We start from the raw sequence: 27031 nt of genomic DNA on the forward strand, positions 1-27031 counted from the left end.
TGACGTAACACCTCTTACTGGACCAACTTCTGCTGGCAAGAGAGACAAACTTTCAAGCTACACAGAGTTCTTCTTCTTGTTAATTTTGTTATTTCCATCTTTTTTTTGGATGTTTGTACAGTGTCTAGCATAATGGGGCCCGTCCTGGTCCACAATTGGGGGTCTGCAGACACTAATGCAATGCAAATTACTATTAATTATTATTTTCAGTAGAGAATATTATCAATATACCTAAGCATAAATTTCAATAAGGTTTGTGTATGGTTTTGTTTAGCAGTGTGTATTGGATGGCTGATATAATTTTTGAAAGACGTAGTGTAAATATATTATATAGTACAGGCTTATATTTTTGATAAGGTAAGAACATTTGAGAATGTGATCAGCCTTTGGGGTCTCTGTCTGGTGTACTGTATGTGAAGGTGCTAATATTGTCTTAATGATTATAATTGTCTTTAGATGATTAAATAAAGTAGGTTGGAATGTCAAAGTTAAGGTTGCAAATTGTAGTGTAATTCTGAGTTCTTTGATAAGAGCACTGAGTTGAATTGAATGTGTTAGAGATGGTGTTAGCCTCATGGTATAGCTACCTAGACCATTGGTGGCAGTGGGCAGATTGTTATTGTACAGGTGTGAATGTTGCTTTAACATATGTGTTTCTCGCTTTATAGTGTTTGCATTGATGTGAGGAAATACAATTGAGCAACTTTATGTTAAAGATTTTAGTGTGGGAGTGACTATAAGGAACAGTACCGCAATGTTTCAAATACACTACCATAGCCCCTGAAGACATATCTACACTGGGCGTGTTAGTCCACTTTCCCTTTGTTGCGGCCATTGTTTCAGCTCCACTTGTGGAAGCAATAATATGTATTATCTGCACCATATATATGTATTTTATATGCATTAAGCATAAATAGTATTAAGCACAAATATAATAGCAATTATATAGCTAACATTGGCCTATGCTTTTTATATAACCTTATTTACTTATGCTGAAGCAACGGAAGCTGTCAAAATCAGGATTAATGAATCCTTTACCACAGCACCAGAATGGGAGTTATTCTCACAGGCCAGTTCTGGAATGTTCCAAAGGAAGAAGACAAGACATATGACTATTTTACCCTGGTACAAACCTAGGAGGTACCTTCATATGCCCTTGGTACATGGAATGCATGTGTTCAGAACAAAGAGGTAAGCAGTACACCCTGGAACCAGAAAAACAAGGTAGAAAGCTGATTGTTTAACCTAGTTTCAGATGATGTACACAGTACCTTTTACTTGTAAATAGGGTACAAAAAGATGGCTTTAGGGGTGTAACTTGGGAGCACATCTGCTGCTACAACATGAATGTAAGAATGTTGCATGAGACGGCTTCCTGGAGACTGTTATCATATAGGACTTTTTCCTGTACTGTATTCTTTTTGGCTTATAGCAATAAAACTTATTGATGTTGGTTATTTGGTCACTTGAATACATTTCATAACGAACCAAAGTGTGGTCAAGTAATTGACTATACAATTTGTCAACAGGACTAATGCTCTAAGCCCTGTGCAATCTAACTCTGCTCATGTCAAGGCTACATGACACAATGTTTAAAGTACCACCAGACACCACTGCCTTGTCTACGCTGTGGCTCCCAATGTTGCTGCCACTGATGGTAGTAATGGCTGGGAAAAAATCTTAGGGCATGGCTACACTTGCAGATGTAGAGCGCTTTGAGTTAAACCAGCCTTCGTAGAGCACAGTAGGGAAAGAGCTGCAGTCTGTCCACACTGACAGCTTCAAGCGCACTGGTGTGGCCACATTTGCAGCACTTGCAGCCCCATTGGGAGTGGTGCATTATGGGCAGCTATCCCAGCATGCAAGTGGCTGCAACGTGCTTTTCAAATGCGGGTGGGGTGGCGTGTGACAGGGAGTGTGTTGTGTGTATGTGGGGGGAGAGAGCATGTCAGCATGCTGTCTTGTAAGTTCAGATAGCAGCAGACCCCCCTCACCCCCCCCCCCTCTCTCTCACACACAGCATTCCACAGTAACGGTTGCTTTGTCTTGGAGCAGATAAGCAGCTGTCAGAAATGGAGCTTTCAAAGGGCATTTCCTCATTCCTACAGCCAATGCCAAACAATGACAAGAGTGGCCAGTTGATTTAAGGGGATTATGGGACGTTTCCGGAGGCTGATCAGAGCGCAGTAAAGCAACACCTCGTTCACACTGGCGCTGCGGGGCTCCAGCGAGGGCGCAGCAAACATTCTTCCACTCGCCGAGGTGGAGTACCAGCAGCCCTGTAGCCGCGGAGTCAGAGTGCTCTGTGTGCCTTGCCAGTGTGGATGGGTAGTGAACTAGTGTGCCTAGGGCTCCTTTATTGCACTGTAACTCGCAAGTGTAGCCAAGCCCTTAGTATAGACTGGTCATGGAGAGTGTCACGCTGTCTGGAATGGCTCACGACTGAGAGTGCTAACCTCGGAGCAGACTGTCAAAAGCAGGGCAGATACCCCAAGCTGGTGGTATGTTCTATAATTAGATTTCACCAACCCAGTAACAAATGTGAACTAAATCACGGTAACAGTCTTACCATGGAATTCAAGACAGTCCCCTTGGGCTCTCCAGACTTTCATGCCACCCAGGCAAGCTGAACTTAGTGATAAATGGTCACTTGCACCAAAAATCACAAAATATTCAGGTTGCTTCTAGTTGCAAGAGACCAGTCACTTACCCCAGATCAATTTGTACCTTAGATCTCTCACCAAAGACAATGCCTGTAACCAATCCTGTAACAAACTAACCAAAGGTTTATTAACTGGGAAAAAGAAATGAGTCATTCATAGGTTAAAGCAAGCAAGCACATACACAGATGAATTTCAGACTGGGATTCAAAAGGTGACAGAGCTATAGCAATCTGTTAGCATGCCACTAAATGTCTTTTTAGGGCTTAACCCAGGTCGAGCCTGGGGATCTCTGCTTTTTGTTTCTTAGCTCCAGCCCTTGTGAGAGATGAAAAAAATCCATGTCCATTATTTTTATATCCCTCTTCCAGCATCCAAACGGATGGGATGAGGCCTTCTGCACTACTTCTCCATCTGTGGGTAGGGCAATTAACAAAGCTTTTGTCCTATGATGGCCCACTTAATTTTTGATAGTCCTGCTGGGTGGGTGTGGGTGTGTGTGGGGGAGAGACTGAGTTCACAAGTCAGGCATTTTTATAATTATAAAACAAATTTATATTTTACCTTGTAGGAAGGAATAAAGACAAGCGAGGTTAATGCATGCAGAAATTTACAAGCATTTAATAGAGTCTAAACACTAAATACATTCTTATGAGACTAATACCTATTCTGAACACAACTAACACAGATGAGCTGGCTAGGTTTCCAGCTATGAGTTTTGTCAGTTCTTAGCTAATGCATATGACCTTGGCAAGAGCTGGCACCTGGTTTACCAGCACTACAGAGGGCCTTAGCCCTTTGTATACAAACAGTACTGGGATTATTTAGTGGTCACATAGTCCATTAAATAGTATCTCTAAAAGAGTGAAAAATTCCCCTCCTACATCAGGTCTTGAGTCTCCAAAACTGGGTTCAGTCCCTTATACCAGTTGTGAGCTTGGCCCTCAGTCTTCCTGCAGATACCCACCATCACTGCGTGTGTTTTGTTAAACATGACTTCGCCGTTGTTTTATAGCCATCTCTATAGCATCAATTGAGATGGTGTCAGAATATCTATTCCACCCCACAGGTTTCCCATTTGTCTTGGTGTTTGTGCTGACTTTGTCTGGGCCACCCCACATTGCCTGGATCCTCTGTTCAGTGTCAGGGCCTGGGGCAATTTGTGGGGTGACATTTTGTTGCCACGTAAGGATGCTTTGGTACAAGATGGGGACACACGTTTTGACGTGAGAAAGGGGCCTTTGAACGCGCGGCTTGTTTAACGCGACAGGGCCAAGGGCGAAGGAGGCTTTTAAGCGGCACGGGGCGGCGAGGCTTTGATGTGACTGTTGGGTGTCACTGCTCTCGGAGTCGGGGTGATGTTTGTGCCAGGAGGTGGGCACCCTCGGGGCTGGCACGGCGGGGTGGCGAGGTGAGCACGTTTGCCGTGTGGCCTCCACCTCAGGGGGGCGAAGGGAGAGGCGGCTTGGTGAGGGAACCTCAGGGCACAGAGAGCTGGCTGGCTGGGGGATGCCCACATCACCAGGACTCACAGCTGCCCTCCCCGCTTCCACCCCCATCCGCCAGCGCCCACTGGAAGGGCGAGTCAGCGCTAACCCTGCAAGGCCCCGCCCACGACCGGGAGCCTCATGGAGCCGCCCGCCATACTGGATGCGGGCGGAAGCCCGTAACGAGGCGCGGGTGCCCTCCGCTGAGATGGCGACAGCAGCCGCGCAATGGTGCCGCCATCTTGGGCAAGGGCAATGTAGCCGGCGAGGCGCCCGCGCCGCCATCTCGCTGTCGGGCAGCCCCGCCGCTGAGCTGGCCTTTCGGGCGCGGGCGCTGCCGGGACACGGATCGTCGGGCGCTGCGAAGCGGAGCCGGCAGAGCGACAGCACCGCGGGCAGGTGGGTGTTCGGGGGCGGCGGGAGGGCAGGTCTCGGCAGGGCCCCCGGTGCTGAGGCTGGGGAGGGGGGGGTCCGCCAGGGCGGGAGGGTTCCCCGGGTGAGGGGAGGGGGCGACGGCTCCCCCGGGCCAGTGGGGAAGGTGCCAGGGGAGGGGGGACCCCTGGGTCGGGGAGGGGTGGGGGATGGGGCGAAGGGGGTCCCCCGGGTCAGGGGAGGGGGTTCCTTTCCAGTGGGGGATGGGGTGCGAAGGTCTCCCAGTGGGGGAAAGGGTGCGGGGGTCCTGTGGGTCAGGGGAGGGGATTCTCCCAGTGGGGGATGGGGTGTGGGGGCGAGGAAGGTCCCCTGGGTCAGGGGAGGAGGTCCCCCAAGTGGGCGATGGGGCAAGAGAGTCTCGTGGGTCAGGGGAGGGAGTCCTGCCAGTCGGTGGATGGGGTGAAGGGGTCCCCCAGTGGGGGGTGGGGTCAGTTTCCCCAGGCCACTGTAGGAGGGGAAAGGGCCCCACTGTTGCTTTTGGGGCCGCCTCCTCTACGATTTGGGACTTGAGTAGGGCTGCTAGACCTGTCCAGGTTCCCCAGTATTGTCCCGTTTCTGAGGTCACTGCCCCGGCAATCTGTCGGGGTGTTCGGTGCTCGCTGCCCAGCTTGATGTGCTCAGGATCATCCTGAATATTGTGCGGGTTTCGTACTTTGGAGGTGGCAACCCTAGGGCTCAGAGAACGGGGGGAGGATCCCCTGGGCCTCTGTTGTGGGCAGTGAAGGAGGGACAAGGACCCCCACATCACTGATTCCCCCACTCTGGGTGGAGGTTGGTGTGAGGCCACTGTGTTGCTGTTGGAGTGGGATGGGGGAGTCTCCCCCAGTATGGGGTTGGCATGAGGGGCCCTGCCTCATTATGGCATTTTCTGTGTAATTTTTGGTAAACCTTTACTCTCTTTCACAGAGGAAACAGCTAAAATTTCTCCTTTTTTAAAAATGTTGCCCTGATCTCCTCACTCTCTAACTAACACCCGCAGTTCAACAAACTTCACAAAGACCTTCTGAGAACATCTTGGATACAAGCCCCATTTAAAACTAAAGAGGCAAGACGTTCCTCTATTAACCCAGGATTAGCTAACTTCTTTACGTCAGGATTAGTCAATTCCGTCAGCTCCTGTTTTGTGATGCTGTCAGCCTGCCTATCTGACTCACAGGCTCTGCTCAGCACAGGGACCCTGGTGAGGGTGTCATGATGTTTAGATGCAGCTGAGTGGCTCACGGGAGAGAGCTCTGAACCCTGGGGATGGGGTTGTGTGTGGAGCACTTAGAGGAAGAAGTACTGTGTAGAGGGTTTGAGGATTCCTCCTCACATCCTCAACCGTAAGACCGATGCAAAGAATTTATTTAGTTTCTCCGCAATTGCCTTATCATCCTTGAATGCTCCTTTAGCATCTCGATCGTCCAGTGGCCCCACTGGTTGTTTAGCAGGCTTCCTGCTTCTGATTTACTTACTTTTTTTTTTTTTTTTGCTATTATTTTTTGAGTCTTTGGCTAGCTGTTCTTCAAAATTTTTTGGCCTTCCTAATTATATTTGTACACTTCATTAGCTAGAGTTTACGCTCCTTTCTATTTTCCTCATTAAGATTTAACTTCCACTTTTTAAGGATGCCTTTTTGCCTCTCACTGCTTCTTTTACTTTGTTGTTTAGCCATGGTGGCTCTTTTTTGGTTCTCTTACTATGTTTTTAATTTGGGGCATACATTTAAGTTGAGCCTCTATTATGGTGTCTTTAAAAAGTTTCCATGCGGCTTGCAGGGATTTTACTTTTGGTACTGTACCTTTTAATTTCTGGTTAACTAACCTTATTTTTGTGTAATTCCCCTTTCTGAAATTAAATGCTACAGTGTTGGCTGTTGACCATTAACATGCATATGGATCCTAACAGGGACTGATATGGTCTTGCTTTTGAGCGGGTCTGTATTTTCTGGCATGCCTCAAGGATGGTGGGCAGTTTCTTATGTGTTGTGAAGGTGCTCTCATATGGGGTTCCCCAGGATTTCATCTTGTCTTGTCTTGTCCAGTGTGTATGTGGTGCTGGTACACAGTTTGGTAAGGCAGCAGGAATGATGATTTCTTCAGTATGCTAAAGGAACTCAGCTCTCTTTCCATGCCATGTCTTCTGTAAGACGTCATCAGGCAAATTATTCTCTGACGGAGATTGGGACATGGCTTCACATTAGGGTGACTGACACGCAACCCAGCTGTGACTGAGAGAATGCTTACACTGGGTATGAGGGAGACATTTCTTCTGTCTGCATCTCTGCTTAATGTTTGTGTCTGTGGTTGGTTTGTAAGTGCACCTGAGGATCTTTTTATCTCCACTGCTACTGGAGTCCCAGACGGCAGTGGTGGTCAAATGTATTTCCTACCTGCCCTTGGTGAGGATGTTGTGTCCTTTTCCTTTTGGATACAGACTTTGGCCTGATTAGCCATGCTTGTGTCACCTGTAGGATCGATTATTGCAATGCACTTTAAATGGGTCTTCTCCTTGCAACCCTTTAGAAATTGCAGCCAGTGCAGAATCTCACGTAGGGATGTCACATAGGGACCACGTTACACGATGCTCCATGATCTGCATGGCAACCAGTGATTTCCAGGTGAAACAGCACCTTACATTTCTACCTTGAAAGCCCTAAATAGTTTGGGGTCTTTTTGTCTCTTGCTGCCACAGAGCAGAGATCATCTGAAGTGTTCAGGCTAACAGTTTCCTTTCCTGCTACAAACAGGGGAGGGCTGGCAGCAAGATATCCTCTGTGAAAGGTCCTGCGTTCTACAACTTGCTTCTTCCTTTGGTCCACACACATTCTCATTTGGTGACTTTCAGGCTGTATTGGAAGCCTGACCAGTTTTCTCCAAGCCTTCCATGGGGTAGCCTGCAGCCCAGTCAGCACACAGCTGCAGCCCACGTGACATTCTCAGGGTCATACAGGTAGTATATATACTGTGTGAATGCAGCCCACATAACACATACAGAGCTGCATACGTGGCCCACAGTAGTAAATAGGTTGAGAACCACTGATCTGGAAGCTGTGAGGCTGAGGTCAGCAACAGAGTTGGGGAACTGGGGTGTTTACCGCAAAGAGATGCTCATGCTTAATGGGGAGTAATCTTGTGTGACGGAGAGGTCTACCTGCAGCATTTGGGATCTGCTGATTTCAGTTGGCTCTTAAATGTTGGTAGCTTGGCCAGAGCACTGGGTGAGAGCTTAATAGATGTGGATGTACTCATACTGGCTCATTTTATTGTGGGATTGGCTAATTTCATCATGTAGGGCCTGATCCTGCAGTGGCTTGTGTATGACTGTAACTTACTCGTGTGAGTAGTCCCACTGATGGGTGTCCATCTTTGCAGAATTTCCGACTTTTGATGGTATTCTCTTTAGGGCTGGAATCTCATCATCTTGTGTTTATCTGCCAAGTGATAACTCCCTTGTCGTGCTGTTGCTCAAGTGAGTGGTTCCTGAATGAACATGTGTCATATCGGTTGTCCTTTCTTTCAGAACCTTGAAGATTCCATGGCGACATATCTGGAGTTCATTCAGCAAAATGAAGAGCGAGACGGAGTGCGTTTCAGCTGGAACGTGTGGCCTTCCAGCAGGTTGGAGGCTACAAGAATGGTCGTACCCTTGGCCTGTCTACTGACTCCCCTGAAAGAACGTCTAGACCTGCCGCCTGTACAATATGAACCAGTGCTTTGCAGCAGGCAGACTTGCAAAGCCGTGCTCAACCCGCTTTGGTATGAATTTCTGACTTAACTCTAACCTCTGAATGTTAACATTGGATGGAAATAGAGCTTATCGCAATCTGTTTTCCCTGATCTGCATCCCTTTCCTTCCCCGTCTCTCAGGCCAGGGCCTGTCCCAAGAGACCCTTCAGATTAGGTGTCCTGAAATTTTTCAAACACTTGCACACGTAGTGATAAGTAAAGAATGCCAGTCTGCTAGTCCGGGCTGCCAGAATGAGAAGGAAGCAGAAATGGGGTGGAGAGGCAAATGGTTATCCGAGCTCGGGGGTCAGCGATTCAAGGGAAGCCAGCACTGATGTGCAAATAGCTACGTATATCTAATCACTGAGACGTTGCCCTTGTGTAATGTTAGTATGCTGTGCACCTTAAACTGAATGAAAAGCATGCCTAGCGCCTAGAGGCTGCAGTGATGGGCGTATTAGTCGAGCCCTGCGCAGATACAAAATTGGTCTCTGCATCCAACCCACAAGCCACAAAAGTGGTCCATGGATATCCACATCTGCGGATATAAAGCAGTTATCTGTGGATTTGCAGGGCTCTACATATTAATTAGGGCCAGGAATGTCTGAAGAGACTGGTCTCTGTGCTTTTGGTGGCAAAGTGGGAATTTGAATCAACGCTGTAGTCCTCCTGGATGTAGGTGAGGTTTGATGTAAGTAGAAAGGTTTTGTTTGTGCGTGTGCTTTTATTTTAGGGGAGGAAGCACTTTCTGTGTTCTCAAACTCCCATGATGATCTTATGGACATGCGTGTCTTCTGACGAGTATTGGGAAGAAGGTGTTGCCAATGAGATCAACAGGAAGTGTGATTGTAAAGGAAGGCTAGAGAAGGGGTAGGCAACCTATGGCATGGGTGCCAAAGGCGGCATGTGAGCTAATTTTCAGTGGCACTCACAATGCCTGGGTCCTGGCCACTGGTCTGGGGGGGCTCTGCATTTTAATTTAATTTTAAATGAAGCTTCTTAAACATTTTAAAAATCTTATTTACTTTACATACAACAATCGTTTAGTTATATATTATAGACTTATAGAAAGAGACCTTCTAAAAACGTTGAAATGTATTACTGGCACGCGAAACAAATTAGAGTGAATAAATGAAGACTCGGCACACCACTTCTGAAAGGTTGCCGACCCCTGAGCTAGAGGAAGGAGAGTACATCCAAGTGTTACTGCACTAGTCTTCACACTATAAAATTACAGGGGCTAAGGGGGCCAAGCTTTTTGGAGCAGGGAACCATCATTTTGTTTGTACATCCCTTGCACATTAGGGTCCTGCTCCAAGACTGTGGATCCTACTGCAATACAAATAATAAATAACAGTAATATTCCACTGACTTGTGGCATCTGTTAACTATCAGCTAGTTACGCGTTGGGAGCAAAAACACCAACCCCAAAACACAGGCTGAAAATTGAGAGGTGACTTTATTCCGGTGTAAAGACCTTCCCAGGGAGAAAATACTGGGTACTAAAAGGCTCTTCAACCTAGTGGAGAAAGGCAGAACAGGAACCCGAAGTCAGACAAATTCAAATTAGAAGTAAGGCACAGATTTTTAACAGTGAAAGTGGTTAACCATTGGAACAAACTGCTGGGCGAAATGGTGATGCCTTTCTGAACTAGATGCGTTATGTTCTCTTGATGTCTTCAGATCAAACCTTGATGTCTTTCTGGCAGATATGGTGGTAGTCAGACACAAGTTATTGAAAAAAGAAAAGGAGTACTTGTGGCACCTTAGAGACTAACCAATTTATTTGAGCATGAGCTTTCGTGAGCTACAGCTCACTTCATCGGATGCAGTGAGCTGTAGCTCACGAAAGCTCACGCTCAAATAAATTGGTTAGTCTCTAAGGTGCCACAAGTACTCCTTTTCTTTTTGCGAATACAGACTAACACGGCTGTTACTCTGAAACAAGTTATTGAGCTCAATATAGGGGTAACTGGATGACATGCTGTGGCCTGTGTTCTACAGAAAGTCGGACTAGATCTACTGGTTCCTTCTGGCTTTAAAATCTGTGTTTCTGAGGTCCTTTAACTCGGTCATTAAAATTAAGAAAATATATTGAGTGTTTTTATTTTCTTTCATCTCAACTGTAAAGCCTGGTAGGTGTTTGGCTATAAAATCGATACCTTTGTACTAAATGTCCCACCTTTCCTTTCTTCTAGCCAAGTTGATTATCGTGCCAAGCTCTGGGCCTGTAACTTCTGTTTTCAGAGAAACCAGGTAGGTTGGGAAAGTGCTTCACTTTCTCATTATCTTCTCTATCACCTTCATGCTCTCTTCATTGAGTATTCAATTGATAGCGTTCTCTAGCGAAGGGTAGAAATTTCTGCTAATGAGACCCTTCCCCATGGCCTCTTTCTCTTGGTGCACCCAGTTCAGCATTTCTTTTTACTCAGTGTGATGTGAAAGCAGTGGAATCTCATCTCTTCTAGTCTTGGTTCAGTTTTGCCAGTGGCTGTTTGCCAGCACATGTGCTACAGGCAGCTGATCTGTAGTTATTTTTGTGCCTTACATTTTCATCATATTCTTTGTGCATGTTGAGGCCAGGGCTCATCATTGTCTTTTGTTCTTCTGAGTATGAAACTTGCTGTGCTGTAAGTGGATGTCTGCTGTCAGAAACACTGTGTGTCATCTGACTAAACGATTCTCAGTTGCTTTCTAATTGAATTATGCTTCAGACCTATACACATGCTGCTAACCACCACTGCTATCCATTCATAATGAAAAGCAGTGAAGAACCAATGCTGCATTTTATTCAGGTAAAAGAGTTTGCTGCTGTATCAGGAAATAAGCAATTGAGCAACACGTACTTGAATTCGAAAGCTTTCCTCCCTTGTACGTCATCCAGCCTTCATAATGCAGGAGATATACCTGCTGTTGTACATTTCTTCAAATAACCTGCACAGTTAACTTGCTTTTTCTAATCCTTGCTTCTCATTTTCAGTTCCCTCCAGCGTATGCAGGCATATCCGAAATAAATCAGCCAGCAGAACTTATGCCTCAGTTTTCCACAATCGAATACATAGTGCAGGTAAGTGCATCATGGTCAAGCTTGGGATTCTCAGAAAACATTTGAAACACATATGTATGCTGTAAGATTATTTAAGATAACTTGAATAAAGTGTTTTCATGAGCAAAGTGCAGTTGGACTTTAGGTTAATTAAGCACAGTTTAAACTCCCTGCTGTTTGTCTGATCTCTTGGGTTAAGCCATTCTTTTTAGCTTTTTAATTTAAATAGGTTTCCTCTCAAAATCTGTGTATACAATTTTCATGTGAAGACTGGAGAGTGGAAATGGATGCAGTTTCTTACGTTTAGCATCCAGATTCTCTATTTTAATTAAATAGAAGCCAAACAAGCCGTATTCTAAGCATTTGTCTACACTTGGAAATTGACCGGAATAGCTATTCTGCAGTAGCTGTTCCTGAATAACTCCATGTGCAGACATCCTTATTCCAGGACAAGAGTGCCTTGTTCTGGTTTAGTTTAACCCATTTCAGAATTAATCTGTGTGTAGACAAGCCCTTAGTCTTGTTGTTATAGACTGTGGCCCAATCCTGCCAACCCACTGAGCAGTGGGTCTCTAAAACCAGTTTCATAGTTCAAATAAGTCAGTGGAGAGATAAGTGTCTCCCAGGTCTTTGTCCTGCCTGCATTGTGCTTTGTTCTCGATGCCTCCAGTCATGAGAAAAGGTGACCATCTTTTGCTGATCCAGTTGCGGATCTGTTTTAGCTGTTCTCTATCGTTCAGGAGGAGTGCTGTGATATTCCCGAAACAAGATATTTTAACTTGCTGACTTTTAATGGATATTTGTGAGTGAAAGACATAAGAGTTTTCTTATTTCTGTAACCATTGTGATTAAAATATTGTGTTTCATTATGAGAATTCCCAGCCCAAGGAGGGTGGGCAGTATGTGTCACTGAGAGCATATACAGATTCATAGTAAACCTTTTTTTTTCCACAACAGAGAGGTGCCCCAACCCCACTGATCTTCCTTTACGTTGTTGACACGTGTCTGGAAGAGGAAGACTTGCAAGCATTGAAGGAATCCCTGCAGATGTCCTTGAGTCTGCTGCCTCCAGATGCACTGGTGGGGCTGATCACATTTGGCAGAATGGTCCAGGTTCATGAACTGAGCTGCGAAGGAATTTCCAAGAGCTATGTTTTCAGAGGGACCAAGGACCTGACAGCTAAGCAAATACAGGTGTGTTCTGCCTTCTCTTCCTACACTTAATCTAACATGTAATTCCATTTAGGTCTCTTATCACGTTCCCCCCTTTTCAAACTCTTGGCTTGTAGAGAGCAAATAGGAAGGATGGTCTAGTGTTTAGGGCACTAACCTTAGGGAGACCTGGGTTCAATTTCTTGCTCTGCTGTAGACTTCCTGTGTGACCTTGGGCAAGTCACTTAACCTGTCTGTGCCTTGGTTTCCCGTGTCTGTTAAATGGGGAGAATAGCAAACTCACAGAGGCGTATGAGGATAAATACATTAAAGAATGTGAAGCAGCTAGATACTAGGGGAAGAGGGGCTAGATAAGTACCTCGGATCGGTAGCTAGATAGTAAATAATAGATCTGATGTTTAAGTAATCAAGTTTATCCTTCCCACCGCTTCCCTCTGTCTTGTAGGATATGCTGGGTCTTACAAGGCCTGTGGTACCCGTTCAGCAGGGAAGACCTCTTCAGCCTCAGGAACAGCCACCTATTTCAAGCAGGTAAGTGGCTCAGTGAAACACACTATCCCAGAAGGGCAGGACAGAGCCCATGTTCACATTATGACTTGTAGGACCCAAGCCCCTAAATGCGGGTTTCTTAAAGACAATCCTTTGTAAGATGGCTTGAGTTCTCTCATTGCAATAACTTGTTTACAATTGTAGATCTATATTGATGAGGTTTATTTGAGCAGCCTATAGTGCTTTCATAGTGTCTGTTTCTTACAGACTCCAAAAATAGTGCCATCCACGCTGGATTTCTATATGGAGCCAGCATTTGAAAACTTATTACTTAAAGTGTAAGCAGAGACTGCCTTTTTATTCTGTGTTTGTACAGTGCCTAGCACAATGGGACCTTGGTCTGTGACTGGGATTCCTAGGCACTAATGAAATACAAATAATAATATTGTAAAAGTCGAGCAGAATAATGAATTATTAGAAAACAGCGGGAGTTTGTTTCCAGATTAAACGGTTTTTCCCTGTGTTGGGTCCTAGCTCATGTGCTCTCTGTCACTCACTCACTCATAAAGCTCTCGTTCCGTGGCCAGTTCTCTGGTGCATTTTGGTGGAGTAGCTTTTCCAAGTCCTCATGCTATGTGCTCTTTGTATCTTGCTCTGATCAAATTGTGTATCTGTTCCTTGTGCCTGTTTTGAAAACTTCAGGTGTAAGAGGTGCATTACTTTGATACAGTTTTTGGCAGCAAAGACCAAACCAATAGGATTTATAATTGTTCATTTTGAATTCTTGCAGGTTTCTGCAGCCTGTACAGAAGATTGACATGAACCTGACAGATCTTCTTGGGGAACTACAAAGGGACCCATGGCCAGTGACTCAGGGAAAGCGACCCTTGCGATCAACTGGAGTAGCTTTGTCAATTGCTGTTGGTTTATTGGAGGTAATCCTAATTCACTCTTAATATGAGATTACCTGGTAAAATTAAAATCTTGTGGGATTATGCTGTGCTTGGCCAGTATGTCTCAGTATTTGAAAGACTTGGTCTGTGGCCTGATTGTGTATCAATAGGGTTCATGGTCCATTTTGGTCAATTTCATGGCTAGAGGATTTTAAAATTAGTTAATTTCATGTTTTCAGATATTTACATCTGAAATTTCATGGTGGCGTAACCATGGGGGTCCTCTCCCAAAAGGTGGTCAGGGTGGGGGTGGGTCGCAAGGCTATTGTCGGGGGGTCGTGGGATTGCCACCCTTACTTCACAGCCAGAGAGGAGAGAACGTGTTTTTTACGGCCATGAATTTGGTAGAGCCTCACATATCAGATGTGAGTGTAGTTTGTCACATCCCTTAACTTTTGAAATACCTACTCAACTTTGTTATGGGAAAATGACCCTACTTGACTCCTCCTGGGGTGTGATGTCAGGGATAGTTACGCTTAAATAATATTTGAAAGATACTTTGTATGAGGGCATTCAGGAATCTCAGAGATATTTACAAACAATATTTGGCTTTCAGATGCATCAGAGCCTCACTGGATCTCCGTGGAATCATACACTGGTTTTGTGGATAGATCACCTGAGGCATAGGGGGGAAGATGGGAGCAGAAATCTGGGGTGGGAGCATGAAATCTGACCTCCCCTTGTTTAGAAATTGACAGCGGTGCATCAGTCCTCACTATTCCATGTCAAGAAGGCAGGAATTATTTTTTAAGGGAGCACCCAAACACCCCCATCATAATCAGCCCCCTGATGTGCTAGGTGCTGTACACAGAGGTAGACAGACCTTGCCCCAAAAAGTATATTAAAAGTATTGCTGTCCTTTAATCTCTAAAATAAGGCTTTAATTTTATTTTAGGGCACATTTCCAAACACAGGGGCCAGAATAATGTTGTTTACAGGCGGGCCACCGACACAAGGGCCTGGCATGGTGGTAGGAGACGAACTGAAAACCCCCATTCGTTCCTGGCATGACATAGAGAAGGACAATGCACGGTACATGAAAAAGGCCACAAAGGTAGGTCTTGCTGTCTGCTAAAGCAAAGACACTGCTTCTGCTGCACAAACGATGTCGTGGACCTGCTGGGTATAACTGGTTTGGGTGTTACGGTGTATGTGGTGGCAACATAGTTGTGCCAGCTCATGGCTCTAAGCCACCCCTAGGGAACCAATAGCTAATCCTAGGTCTGTATTGGTGAGCTGCACTTCACCCTACTAACCCCTTTGTGCAACTTTACTAGTGACAAGCACGCTGCTTCTTCGTGGCCCTGAGGCCTGTATGCCCAAACATGGACCTGGGTCTCCCTCAGATACAGATGCTGTTTTTATTACCTAGGTCAAGGTATAAGGCCGGGTTCTGTTCCACCAAGTCTCAAACAAGGCTAAGTCTCTCAGTCCTAGTCTGCATCCAGCACAGGTCTTTCTCCAGAGAGCAAGAAGGTATTTTAGCCTCTCTTCCTCAGCCGTTCGGAGGGCAGAAGGATTCGACCCTCAGTTCCAGGAGTATCCTAACCCCTCTTCTTTTCCTGGCAAGAGAGCGCATTTGCATCTCCTGCTGAGAACCAGTCAATCTCCAAATGCCTCCTGGGTCTTCTTGACACATAGCTAAGTGGTTAAAATGTGCTGTATTTACTCTGAATGTACAGTGCAGTTTGGAGATGATAACAAAGGTCATAGAAGTGAAACGCAAGCTCTAATGCAGTGCTCATTGTGTATTGTGGCTCTGGGATTTGGGGCCCTTACTTTAGGGGTGGTATGTCACCATTAAAATAGAACATGCTTTCCCAAGGGGCAAATTCCTGCTTTGGCCCCAGCTGTAGAACCCAAGGAAATCCTTACCTGCCTATTGGAATGTTTTAAAAACTCTGCGTGCCCTTTGTCTCCACAGCACTACGAGATTCTAGCTAATCGCACAGCAGCCAACGGCCACTGCATTGATATCTACGCCTGTGCTCTTGATCAGACTGGCCTTTTGGAGATGAAATGTTGTACAAACCTTACTGGGTATGTCCTCAGCCCTGAGCAGTGAGCAAGCATGGCCCTGTCTTTTGCGGGGGAAGAGTGGGATAGGAAATGATTAGTTTGATATAAATGTATGGAGGTGAAAATTATTGTCATTTCTCTGATTCTAAGCATTAGCAGTCAGATCTTGTCTGTTGTATTCAATGGCAAAGCTGCCATTGACTTCAGTAGCGCAGGGTCGTACTTCAGGGCAGCTTGTATGGGATGAATTTTGATGCAGTCAGTGGCAAAGCAGATGTCCTGTTTAGAGAAGGGTGATTTAATGTTTTAACCAACTCCTAAACCCTGGATGCGGTCTTTTTCTACAAACACGTTTTATTTCACTGAGACTTAGCAAGGACACTTCCAGAGAGGAGAGCTGAAAAACAGATTAAGCAGTGACATGATGAGCAGTGGCATTATGAGCATAATGTTAAGTGCTTGTTAATCCTGCACAGTGTCATGCAAAATGAAATTTTCTGCAGGGACCAGGAGGGCTTGGTTATGGGCTTGGTGCTAAGGCACTGGATTGAATTTGGTTCAGGGTAGTAGCAGAATTATAATTTCTTATGGATGCTAGGCCTCTCTGGAGTCAAGAAGCCAGTGCCAAGAGTCATTTCAGTCCCTAGTGGGCATGTATCCCCAGTCCAACCATCATCATTTGCACTGAGTAGCACCCTTGCTGGTGTCAGAGTAACAGCCGTGTTAGTCTGTATTCGCAAAAAGAAAAGGAGTACTTGTGGCACCTTAGAGACTAACCAATTTATTTGAGCATAAGCTTCCGTGAGCTACAGCTCACTTCATTGGATGCATTCCGTGGAAAGTGTAGAAGATCTTTTTATACACACAAAGCATGAAAAAATACCTCCTCCCACCCCACTCTCCTGCTGGTAATAGCTTATCTAAAGTGATCACTCTCCTTACAATGTGTGTGATAATCAAGGTGGGCCATTTCCAGCACAAATCCAGGGTTTAACAAGAACGTGGGGGGGGGGGGGGGAGAGGGGGAGAACAAGGGGAAATAGGTTACCTTGCATAATGACTTTTTTTTTATTTGCAAATTGGATACAATTAACTTAGGCTTGAATAGAGACTGGGAGTGGCTAAGTCATTATGCAAGGTAACCTATTTCCCCTTGTTTTCCCCCCCCCCCCCCGCCCCCCATCCCAGACGTTCTTGTTAAACCCTGAATTTGTGCTGGAAATGGCCCAACTTGATTATCATACACATTGTAAGGAGAGTGATCACTTTAGATAAGCAGGAGAGTGGGGTGGGGGGAGGTATTTTTTCATGCTTTGTGTGTATAAAAAGATCTTCTACACTTTCCACAGTATGCATCCGATGAAGTGAGCTGTAGCTCATGAAAGCTCATGCTCAAATAAATTGGTTAGTCTCTAAGGTGCCACAAGTACTCCTTACCCTTGCTGGTGGCATTTGCAGAGGTGCCAACCACTACATGGATTATTGTAGGGACTGTCTGTCTCTTTAATCTGCCAGTTGAGATCTACTGGGCCAGTTATCTGGAAAGTCCCTATGCTCGTCTTGCTGGAGGCAAGGTGTTTTCGATAGAAGACTCTTAGCTCTAGAATTGCCTTCCCTTTCTTGGTGTGATAGACCTTCAGTCTGTGCTATTAGGCCCTATCCATTTACTCGGGCTTTTTCTGAGGAGGTGAGTTAATTAGAAGAGGATTTAGTTGGTGGTTGTTTGGGGGTTGGGGAGTTCCGTAATGTGTCAAGCATCATCACTGCTAGGGCATCAAGTAGTTTATGAGTTAGGTGCACTGCATGCATTGGAAAATAAACAGATAAAGACAGAACTACCCTCCAGCCCTAGAATTAGGTTTCCCCAATCTCCATTCTAGCACACAGATGGGGAAGACTGCACTGCCATTGCAAGAACTGTTCTGTGGCCAAACGGACAACTCCCTGGCTGTCAATCTAACCCCTTTCATAAACACTTACTGTACTTTCCATTTTTGTGTTAACCCAGAACTTGCTCCTTTGTGCCCTGCTCCTGGGGGTGGTGCCAGCATGTTCAGATTTGAGGATTGGAATGCATCCTTCCTGTAGCTAGTTCCTTACTTTGCAATTCGCTGTGGAAACTTTTAAAAAGTCTGTCTGTCTGTGTGGTGGGAGAAGGGTAGGAGAGGGACATCTTTTGCAATTCCGTTCCAATTACTTGTTGTTTAGTTCCCTTGTTATTTTTCTTTCCCAGGGGTCACATGGTGATGGGAGACTCTTTCAACACTTCTCTCTTCAAGCAGACATTCCAGCGGGTGTTTAGCAAAGACTTCAATGGAGAATTCCGTATGGCGTTTGGTGCTACGTTAGAAGTGAAGGTGAGAGATAGGGCGCATTAAACAGAATGAACAGATAAATCAGTAAAGAGCACTCCGATATAACAGATTGTTAAATAGTTGGTTCTGTCTAGGATGCAAACAATGAAATACTTAAGCTTACTTTGCAACATGCAACATTTTAGTGAGTTATTTTAAATTTCCAGTGGCTCTTAGTGATGGAAGCAGCAGCCAGAGAGAGTGTATGTTTTGAAACCAAGCCTGTTTGGAGGAAATACTAAGATCCTGACACTTCATATCTAACCTAACTCCTCAGCCTTCCAAGCTGTTCCATGCAGGCAAATCACTGCACTTGGTGCTGAGCCCCACTGACTTGAAGCATCCATGTCCTTTGGGCTGCTGGAAGGGAGGAGCTTTCTCTCTGGTCCCATCTTGGAGCCTGTTGAATAGTGAGTGGCTTGGGCTCTGCTGCTCTCCCCTTCCCCTGCCTCCGTTTTTGGTGGTGTCCTCCCCACACTGAATAGCTCCAGTGCCTGCCCAGGCTATTGCAGCCAGGCAGCAGGAGAAAGAAATTGACCAGATTTTTGTCACTTTCACAGACAATGGATTTTTTTGGGGTGTTTTTCCTTAGGGAAAGCTTAATCTTTGCAGAGATGAATGACTTGGCCCTACTTGCCCTAACTTGTCAAGGACAATTTCCTACTCCCACAGGCAATTGTGGGCTTGTGGTTTTTGTCTGAAATCTGATTATGTAGATCAGAGGTTCTCAAACTCTAATCGTGGTGTGGCGTTCAGAGATACAGTCACGTGGGCTACATTTCCTCCCCTTCACGATTGCACAACATCCCTGTGGCAACTGCAACAATAGCTGCCGTGGAAAATTAGTGGATGTGGTTTAACTGTCTTCTAATGTAACTTAGCAGCTGGAAAGGAGGAGGAGAAGGCAGCTCCATGTGACCTGCCAGGTTTCTGCAGAGCAGTTTGGGAACCTCTGATCATCAATGTCTTTTCTGATTAAAGCTGAGCGGCTGTGTACTTTGTTTGACTGATTTGATTTTTGGACTTTTCTGACCCTATTTTAGACTTCTAGGGAGCTGAAAATCTCAGGGGCTATCGGACCATGCGTATCACTAAACGCTAAAGGACCATGCGTCTCTGAAAACGTAAGTTACCAACATGGAAAATCTTTCATAAAGAAGTAAATAAACAGTGCAAAGCCCAGGCTAGAAGTAAATTGGGTGCATTGTGGAGGTGACATGCTTGGTCTTTGAATGAGGGGTGGGGTCTCCTGCAGGGCTGCTTTTAATGTGTTCCACGGATGGCTGACCAGTGGAAAAAGATGACTGGTGTCCTTGGAGAAGACAGCTGAATCTGGCTTCAGCTGTTAAACAGTAAAGCTTTCATTTAATTATTTGTTTTCAAGTTCACTTTTGGACTTTAACGTGTATCTAGGTGTGAGATGCAGTAGAAGGCACGTGCTGAGTCTTACCTTTGGTCAGAATTTAAAGTGATCTTAACTTATCCTGCACTAGAGAAAAGATCACCACTTTCTTTTTTTTCCTTTGAACCTTCTCCAGGAACTTGGTATTGGAAGTACATGTCAGTGGAAAATCTGTAGCCTGGATCCCAGCTCAACTCTTGCCATATATTTTGAAGTGGTGAATCAGGTCAGTCCAGTTTTTTTCCTCATTCATGTAGAGTTACAGAATACTGTTGTCTATAGTAGCCATCACCTCCCTAGCAGATCCCCGAAGAGTAATTACAATGGTCCCTTTGTAACGTATGAGATACCAATTAACAAGTGTCATATCTAGAAAAAACAGTCTCACACAGACTGCATTCATGCTCCGACTTGCTCTGCTGATGAAAAGCATGATAAGAGCTAAGTGATAAATGTTTTTACCTTGCACAGTGACGCTGTTGTTTCTCTTTTCTCTTCCCTACCTGTTATACTTATTCCATGTGCTATTTTTCCACTGTTGTAGGGATGAGAAACTGCTCCCATCCTTTATTGCCCAACTGATGTAGAGCCTGTTAGCAAAGTATCTAATTAACTTGCCACCCCCATTCTTACTCTGGGGTTGCTTAATACTCCTTATATTTTCCAGCAGCGCTGAAAAGTGACCACCTTGAGCAGCGGGACTGAAGCTTGCAATTATACTCAGGCCTGACGTATAATGCATTGCAGTTCTTTTGCTGTTCTGTAACTCTACGCTAGAAACGCTTCATGAGAGTAACACTTTATTCCTCTGTTTTGCAGCACAATGCACCAATACCTCAGGGTGGCAGAGGCGCCGTGCAGTTTGTCACTCAGTATCAGCACTCCAGTACACAGAGACGCATTCGAATAACCACCATTGCCAGAAAGTGAGCTCCATAGGCCAGTCCCTACTGTATTGTTCTTTGATGGCAGAAGCGTTAGTATAATCTGTATTTCTGAATTTTTCCAGTGGTCTGGGTGGATTGGACACAGGGTGTTTTGCCTGTACAGCGTGATCCAGTTTTTGTACTTGGTAAAGATGAGTGTATGTAGCACTAACTTTGCTATTATCAGTTGGGCAGATGCGCAGAGTCAGCTCCAACATATAGAAGCGGCGTTTGACCAGGAAGCAGCTGCAGTGCTAATGGCTCGTCTGGGAGTCTACAGAGCTGAGTCGGAAGAGGGACCTGATGTACTGCGATGGCTAGACAGGCAGCTAATCAGATTGGTAAGTGTGATGGGCGAATCTTGTTGGGTTAAATCTGAAACTGTGTAAACTACTAGGCTCTGTCTACACCTAAAACGCTACAGCTGCGCTGCTGTAGCTCTTCAGTGTAGACACTCACTGCAGCGACGGGAGGGGAGGCTATTGCTGTAGTTCTCCACCGCCCCGAGACGTAGTACTTAGATCAACAGAAGAATTCTTCCATCAGCTTAGTGCTGTGTACACTGGGGGTTAGCCACAGCTACAACTCTCAGGGATATAGATTTTTTTCACACCCCTGAGAGACATAGCTGTGCCAATGTAAGTTTCCAGTGTAGACCAGCCCATAAACATCAGCTAGTCCACTACTGATCATTTCAGCAGAATCCTCCAGCTGACGTGATTATATTACAACGCCAGACTGCCTCCAACTTTTCTACAGGTGCCAAAAGTCCCAGCTGCCGAAATCTCCAGCTATGCCCCAACGGCTTTTAGGGCTGGTCTGTGCTAACAAATTAAATTGACCCAGCTACATCGCTCATGGGTATGAAAAACCTACACCTGGAGTGATGGAGTTAAGCCGACCTAAGTCCCTGGCATAGGTGGTGTTAGGTTGACGGAAGAATTATTCTTTCGATCTAGCTACCGCCTCCTGGGGAGGTAGATTAACTACAGCAATGGGAGAACCCCTCCTGTCACTCGAGTAAGTGTCCATCCTGAAGTGCTACAGCAGTCCAGCAACAGTACTGAAGCCGTGCTGCTGTGGCATTTTCAGTGTAGACATAGCCTACAATGCTGCTATGTTGTGTTCGTACAAAAGCCTGTGGCATGTCCAGTTCTGAAAATGTGGGGTCAGTGTAAAATAAAAGTGAATTGAATACTAAACAAATGCGAGGGGCTGGCTACTGCTCTTATTTGCAGTGTTCATTTGCATATTTCAGTCATTAAAACCGTCGATTTTCAATGACGCTGCTGCAGAATTTCCAGTCTGCTGTTGCAGAGCCAAGGAACGTTGGGCCAGCCAGTGTTTCGTAGCATACAAAACACCTTGGCAATAATGAAGCCTAAGTGATGTGATATACAAAGCATTAAATGAGAGCCAGCTATCAGATCATAACTGATCCAATAAAAAACATTAATTTCGTGGAAGCAATTTTTTTCCCCTTTAGTTATTTTTAATCTGACCTTTGTACTAAGCTTATGATATGTATTTACATGCTAAAATATGATAAGTGAAGATGGAGTCCAATCATTATTCCAGAAACAGCCCCGCATATTAGTGACTTAATTAATAATGTGAAAAGAATATAAGAACAGCCATACTCTGTCAGATCAGAGTCCATCTAGCTCAGTATCCTGTCTTCCAACAGTGGCCAATGCCAGGTGCTTCTGAGGGAATGAACAGAACAGGTTAATTATCAAGTGATCCATCCTGTGTCATCCAGTCCCAGCTACTAGCAGTGAGATGTTGAGACACCACATTGTGTAACGTTTCTCTGTATTACCCATTGGTAATACGCATTCCTTCCAACAGTGTCAGAAGTTTGGACAATATAACAAGGATGATCCGAATTCCTTCAGACTGTCAGATTCATTTTCTCTGTATCCCCAGGTAAGGACTCCACTTTGCATAGACATGGAGATGTGGAAAAAGGCAGTTACAGGCAGAAATGTCAATAAAACACACAATTATGATTGTCTGATGATTTTTAAATTTGTTGTGATGCAAGTCAGCACCCTGGCATGCAGTTAAATGCTGTAAACGATTGGTAGATGAAGCTTCCAAAGAGTTAATTAGAGGAAAGACTTTGGCAGTAACTTATTGTACATTCAGACTGGACTTGTGAATAGGGAGGTTAAAAAAAAAAATTCCATTTTTTTTTTTCTTTTTTCTTTTCTCACTCATCTTTCTATTTAAATGTAGTTTATGTTCCACTTGCGACGATCTCCATTTCTTCAAGTGTTTAATAACAGCCCGGATGAATCTTCCTATTACCGTCATCACTTTGCCAGACAAGATCTGACCCAGTCCCTCATCATGATCCAGCCCATCCTTTATTCCTATTCTTTCTCTGGACCACCTGAGGTAAGTCACTGACTTGCTATGTTGAGCAGAGAGCTTTGGAACAATCCTTAATAATGTCTAGTCAGTCGTCAAAATGGTACTGTTTTATACAAATGGTCCAGCTTGTAGTATGGTCTGCCTTTAATTAAGATAATTATTCAGAAAAATATTTGTATTTCAAAGACAAGTATAGTCTTTTAAAATTCTAAAGTTGTGAACATACAGTAAACATAATATTCTTTTGATGAGAGATTCTTGTCCAAGATCATTTCAAATCAAACTCATGTAGTTGAAAAATAGCTTTTCTACACATTATATTTCCTGCAGAAACCTTGATGATTCGTTCCGCGATACTTGTGTCATTGGCTACAGTCTGAAATTTGCTTATTCAGACTGATTGGCACTCAATTGATTCTGTTGTGTACTGCTGTAGAACAGTGATCTATTGCACTGAACTTGAAGTTTAATACAGTTCTGAGGGCATCATGGTGACTGACTTCTCATTTTATCTTTCCCAGCCTGTGCTTTTGGACAGCAGCAGCATTCTTGCTGACAGAATTCTGCTGATGGATACTTTCTTCCAGATTGTAATCTACCTTGGTGAGGTACAGTGCAAATCATGTGTCTTTCTCTTGTTACCCTGCACCATTACTGTGTGTGTAAAACGAGCCGTTTGAAAAGCTTGGGCTAGTGTAATGACACCAATGTTAATTCCCCTGCAATATTGCCTCTAAAGGCATGTCAGTTTGCAATGGCTCAGTTATCTGCTTCCTGTTTTTTGAAGAGATTTGGTCTCCGCTCTGTATGATGCAGTATGAGCAATCAGCTGTTTGGTGAAATCTGTTGCGGGAAGGGGGAATGTTTGTATCGTGAGTGGAAGCAGGTTGTCAGGCTCTCCTGTAAGCTTGCAAGTTTGAGCCAATCAGCTGGTTGTTGGTGAAATCTGTTGCGGGAAATAGCAATTTTTAACAATGCTGTGCATATCCCTCATAAATGTATATTTTGATGAACTTTAAACTATTGGTTATTTTCAACAAATTGCTCTTGCAGCTCTACAGAAATAAATGTAGATATTTGGCTGAGTTTCTCATCTTGTTAGCATGTTCTTTATTTGAATTCAGGATTAGACAAATACTAAGTAATTGACTAAATAATAAAAATGTGTTTCCTATAACATTTTACTGTTTTAAAGCAGAGACACAAAAGTTACAAAGTGAGGGGTAACATGGAGACTTCTCTCCTACTTTCTCTCTTTTCCTCCAATAGACGATTGCACAGTGGCGGAAAGCTGGCTACCAAGACATGCCTGAATATGAAAACTTCAAGCATTTACTGCAAGCCCCATTGGACGATGCCCAGGAAATATTGCAGACTAGATTCCCAATGCCGCGTTATATTAACACTGAACATGGAGGCAGTCAGGTACGGCAAAGCCTTATCCAGGAGCACGTGTCTATTACTTTTGATTGAAGCAAGTTCATAGGTTTAGTAATAAGCTGATTCTGTAGACTAAATAACTTTGCAGTAATTCAACCCTCAAAGTGTACAGCCTATATATCTTTCCTTGTGAGCCCTTACCCTAATAGCCTGTTTTAAAAGCGTAGTTTAGAAATTGTTCATGGGACAGGCCTTTGAAATAAAAGGGTGCAAAAAAGAAAATGGTCAGATGACATACTGCATGGAGAATAAATGATAGTTACATATCAAAACGTATCTTGCTTAGGTAATACATTCAGTGCAACTTTGTTTATGAGTCACGCTGGATTAGAAGCCTAGTCCTGGCATTCTCTCTTCCGAAGCCTATGGCAGCATTCATAACTAGCAACAAGTGGGAACACTTGTACCAACAAAAATTGGTATAGTCCATATGCCTCTGGTAATAAGAAGCTATTTAGCTTTATCTTCCTCTTATTCCCTTCTCTGCTTATCACACCCTCTATAAAAGCAGCATAACTGCCACATCAGTTAGCAGCAGTAACTGATGTCCAAAAATATTGGTCAAATGTTTAGCTATTACAGTGATCAAGAGATGAAAACCATTGCATCATGTGGTTACCATAGTGATATCCATAATAACTATTGCATTGGAACTTTAGTGGGACATCAGTTCAAGTTAAATGAGAAAAAAATATTCTCTAGACAAGGGCCTGAAAGCAAAGGCTAGCCAGACTGCTGTGGTGACCTGAGGTGTGGTGATAAGTCCTGAAGGAGTTGATGTTCTTTATTTTATTATTTTTGTAATATTTTGTTTGTTTTTTACAGGCCCGCTTCCTCTTGTCTAAAGTGAACCCCTCTCAGACTCACAATAACCTCTATGCGTGGGGACAGGTGAGTTATGGAGGAGTTACTGCTGTTGGAGGAAGGATAGAAGCATGCATATATAAGATACACATTTTTAAATTTATATTTTCCTTCCCCATTCTATTTGCTTTCTAATCACATAGCATTAGGCTATGAACAATGGCTTGCTTAGTTCCTGTGGGTTGCTTTAGACCTCTCATGCTTCTCCCCTGGCTAGCAACTTTCACAGACATTGATGCCTTGAAGATTTGATGATTTGAAATTCTGTCATGTTTTGTGAGGGGAGAAAACATCTCCCTGTAACAATGGAGCTAAGAATGGAACTTCTGTGTGTTGGCTCTGATAGTCACAGTATTTAAAAACGGAGAAATGTACAACTCAATTCTGAGGAGCCAGATTTTCTTTATAACCTAGACATACATTGTGTGTTCATTACAGTAAATATCAACTGATTAGGATATACTAGCTAAACTAGATGAACAGGGAACAATTAGATGAACAAAAATAACTTGCACATTCAGGATAACATTTTCAAACCTGGATGTCTAATGTTAAGCTCCTAATTTTTTTTTAAAATTAAGATCCTAAATAAAGGTAACATGATAATTAGTGGGAACAGTAATCTGCTTGTTGGGTCCTGAGCACCTAAACAGCTTTTGCTGACTTCAGTGGGAGCTGCCAGAGCTCAGCAACTCTGAAAACCAAGCTACTTTGATTTAGGCTGCACTTCCAAAGTTTCAGGCAGTCAGGTTTGAAAATGTTGGCCACAATATCATCTTGATCTACCCTTCACTAACTGGTCTGATACCATTAGATCACAGCTGGTTTACATTAGTACTCTGGTACTATAGAGTAAAAATATTAATAATAAATGAATCAACCCACCAGGTATAAGTGTACTGCATCTGAATATACAATGTGCTTGTTTTTGTGTCTGTTCATTCTTCCTCTACCTTTATGTTGTCTATGTAAACTTTCCGGGGCAGGGATACACAGGTTGCTCCTTGAATAATAAATATTTCACTATGTATTCTTTTGGGAATCCACAATATGGAATGTTGTTGCTTTTGTTACCAAGCAACTTCTTCCCAATATATCCTTATGCAATTGATTTAGCAGGCAATTAGGGTAGAGCACCGAAGCCTGACATCCTTTCAGAACAGTCCTAGTGGTAACTGTGTTTGCTTTGTTCTTACAGTTATTTACTAATTTATTTTATATTATTGTAGGAATCAGGATCTCCAATCCTAACGGATGATGTTAGTCTCCAGGTGTTCATGGATCATTTGAAAAAGTTGGCAGTGTCAAGTGCATCATAACTTTGACTTAACAAGGAAGTGACCAAAAAAAAAAAAGCGAAGAATTACTGGGATCATGGTGACAATTAGTGTGGAAAAATGTACTACATTCCTTTCCCTCTTTGAGATCAAGGCTTTTAAATATTACACAAAATGAATATTCAAGGAGAGTTTTGTACTTAGTTCTATGTACTACATTCCTTTCCCTCTTTGAGATCAAGGCTTTTAAATATTACACAAAATGAATATTCAAGGAGAGTTTTGTACTTAGTTCTTTTAGTTTTTAATTTATTTGTATTCCTTTTTTATGTGATCTCTCTGATCTTTATTTTTTTCATACATTGCAGCCCAAGGATGTTTTAGCTGATATAGATATTAATACATTTTTAGATTAATTTTAAT

The 27031-nt window shown here is 43.9% G+C and overlaps 1 protein-coding gene across 2 annotated transcripts; it reads left to right on the plus strand.

Annotated features, from left to right (window-relative positions):
• The first annotated feature begins 4394 nt into the window (after nucleotides 1–4394).
• Nucleotides 4395–26810, plus strand: SEC23B (SEC23 homolog B, COPII component). 2 transcript variants are annotated; one of them, XM_077814141.1, is made up of 20 exons: nucleotides 4395–4546; nucleotides 8081–8316; nucleotides 10485–10542; nucleotides 11267–11353; nucleotides 12290–12526; nucleotides 12951–13036; nucleotides 13785–13929; nucleotides 14843–15001; nucleotides 15872–15987; nucleotides 18200–18323; nucleotides 19364–19444; nucleotides 19859–19948; nucleotides 20542–20648; nucleotides 20836–20989; nucleotides 22500–22577; nucleotides 22890–23051; nucleotides 23549–23635; nucleotides 24297–24452; nucleotides 25293–25358; nucleotides 26561–26810. In XM_077814141.1, the coding sequence occupies exons 2-20, from the start codon at nucleotides 8096–8098 to the stop codon at nucleotides 26648–26650; spliced, it is 2304 nt and encodes a 767-aa protein (XP_077670267.1). In that variant the 5' UTR covers nucleotides 4395–4546; nucleotides 8081–8095; the 3' UTR covers nucleotides 26651–26810. The 2 variants fall into 2 exon arrangements, with proteins under 2 accessions (XP_077670267.1, XP_077670268.1); XM_077814142.1 differs by having other exon boundaries at nucleotides 4458–4542.
• The last annotated feature ends 221 nt before the right edge of the window (nucleotides 26811–27031 follow it).

Source organism: Eretmochelys imbricata, chromosome 3, assembly GCF_965152235.1.
Source record: "Eretmochelys imbricata isolate rEreImb1 chromosome 3, rEreImb1.hap1, whole genome shotgun sequence".
Taxonomy (NCBI): domain Eukaryota; kingdom Metazoa; phylum Chordata; order Testudines; family Cheloniidae; genus Eretmochelys; species Eretmochelys imbricata.

Excerpts from the sequence above, each read along its gene's own strand:
- SEC23B (XM_077814141.1), top strand. The coding sequence starts at position 8,096 with ATGGCGACATATCTGGAGTTCATTCAGCAAAATGAAGAGCGAGACGGA. Across the intron at positions 15,988-18,199 it reads TGTTGTACAAACCTTACTGG|GGGTCACATGGTGATGGGAG; the intron begins GTATGTCCTCAG and ends TTTCTTTCCCAG. Across the intron at positions 24,453-25,292 it reads CTGAACATGGAGGCAGTCAG|GCCCGCTTCCTCTTGTCTAA; the intron begins GTACGGCAAAGC and ends TGTTTTTTACAG.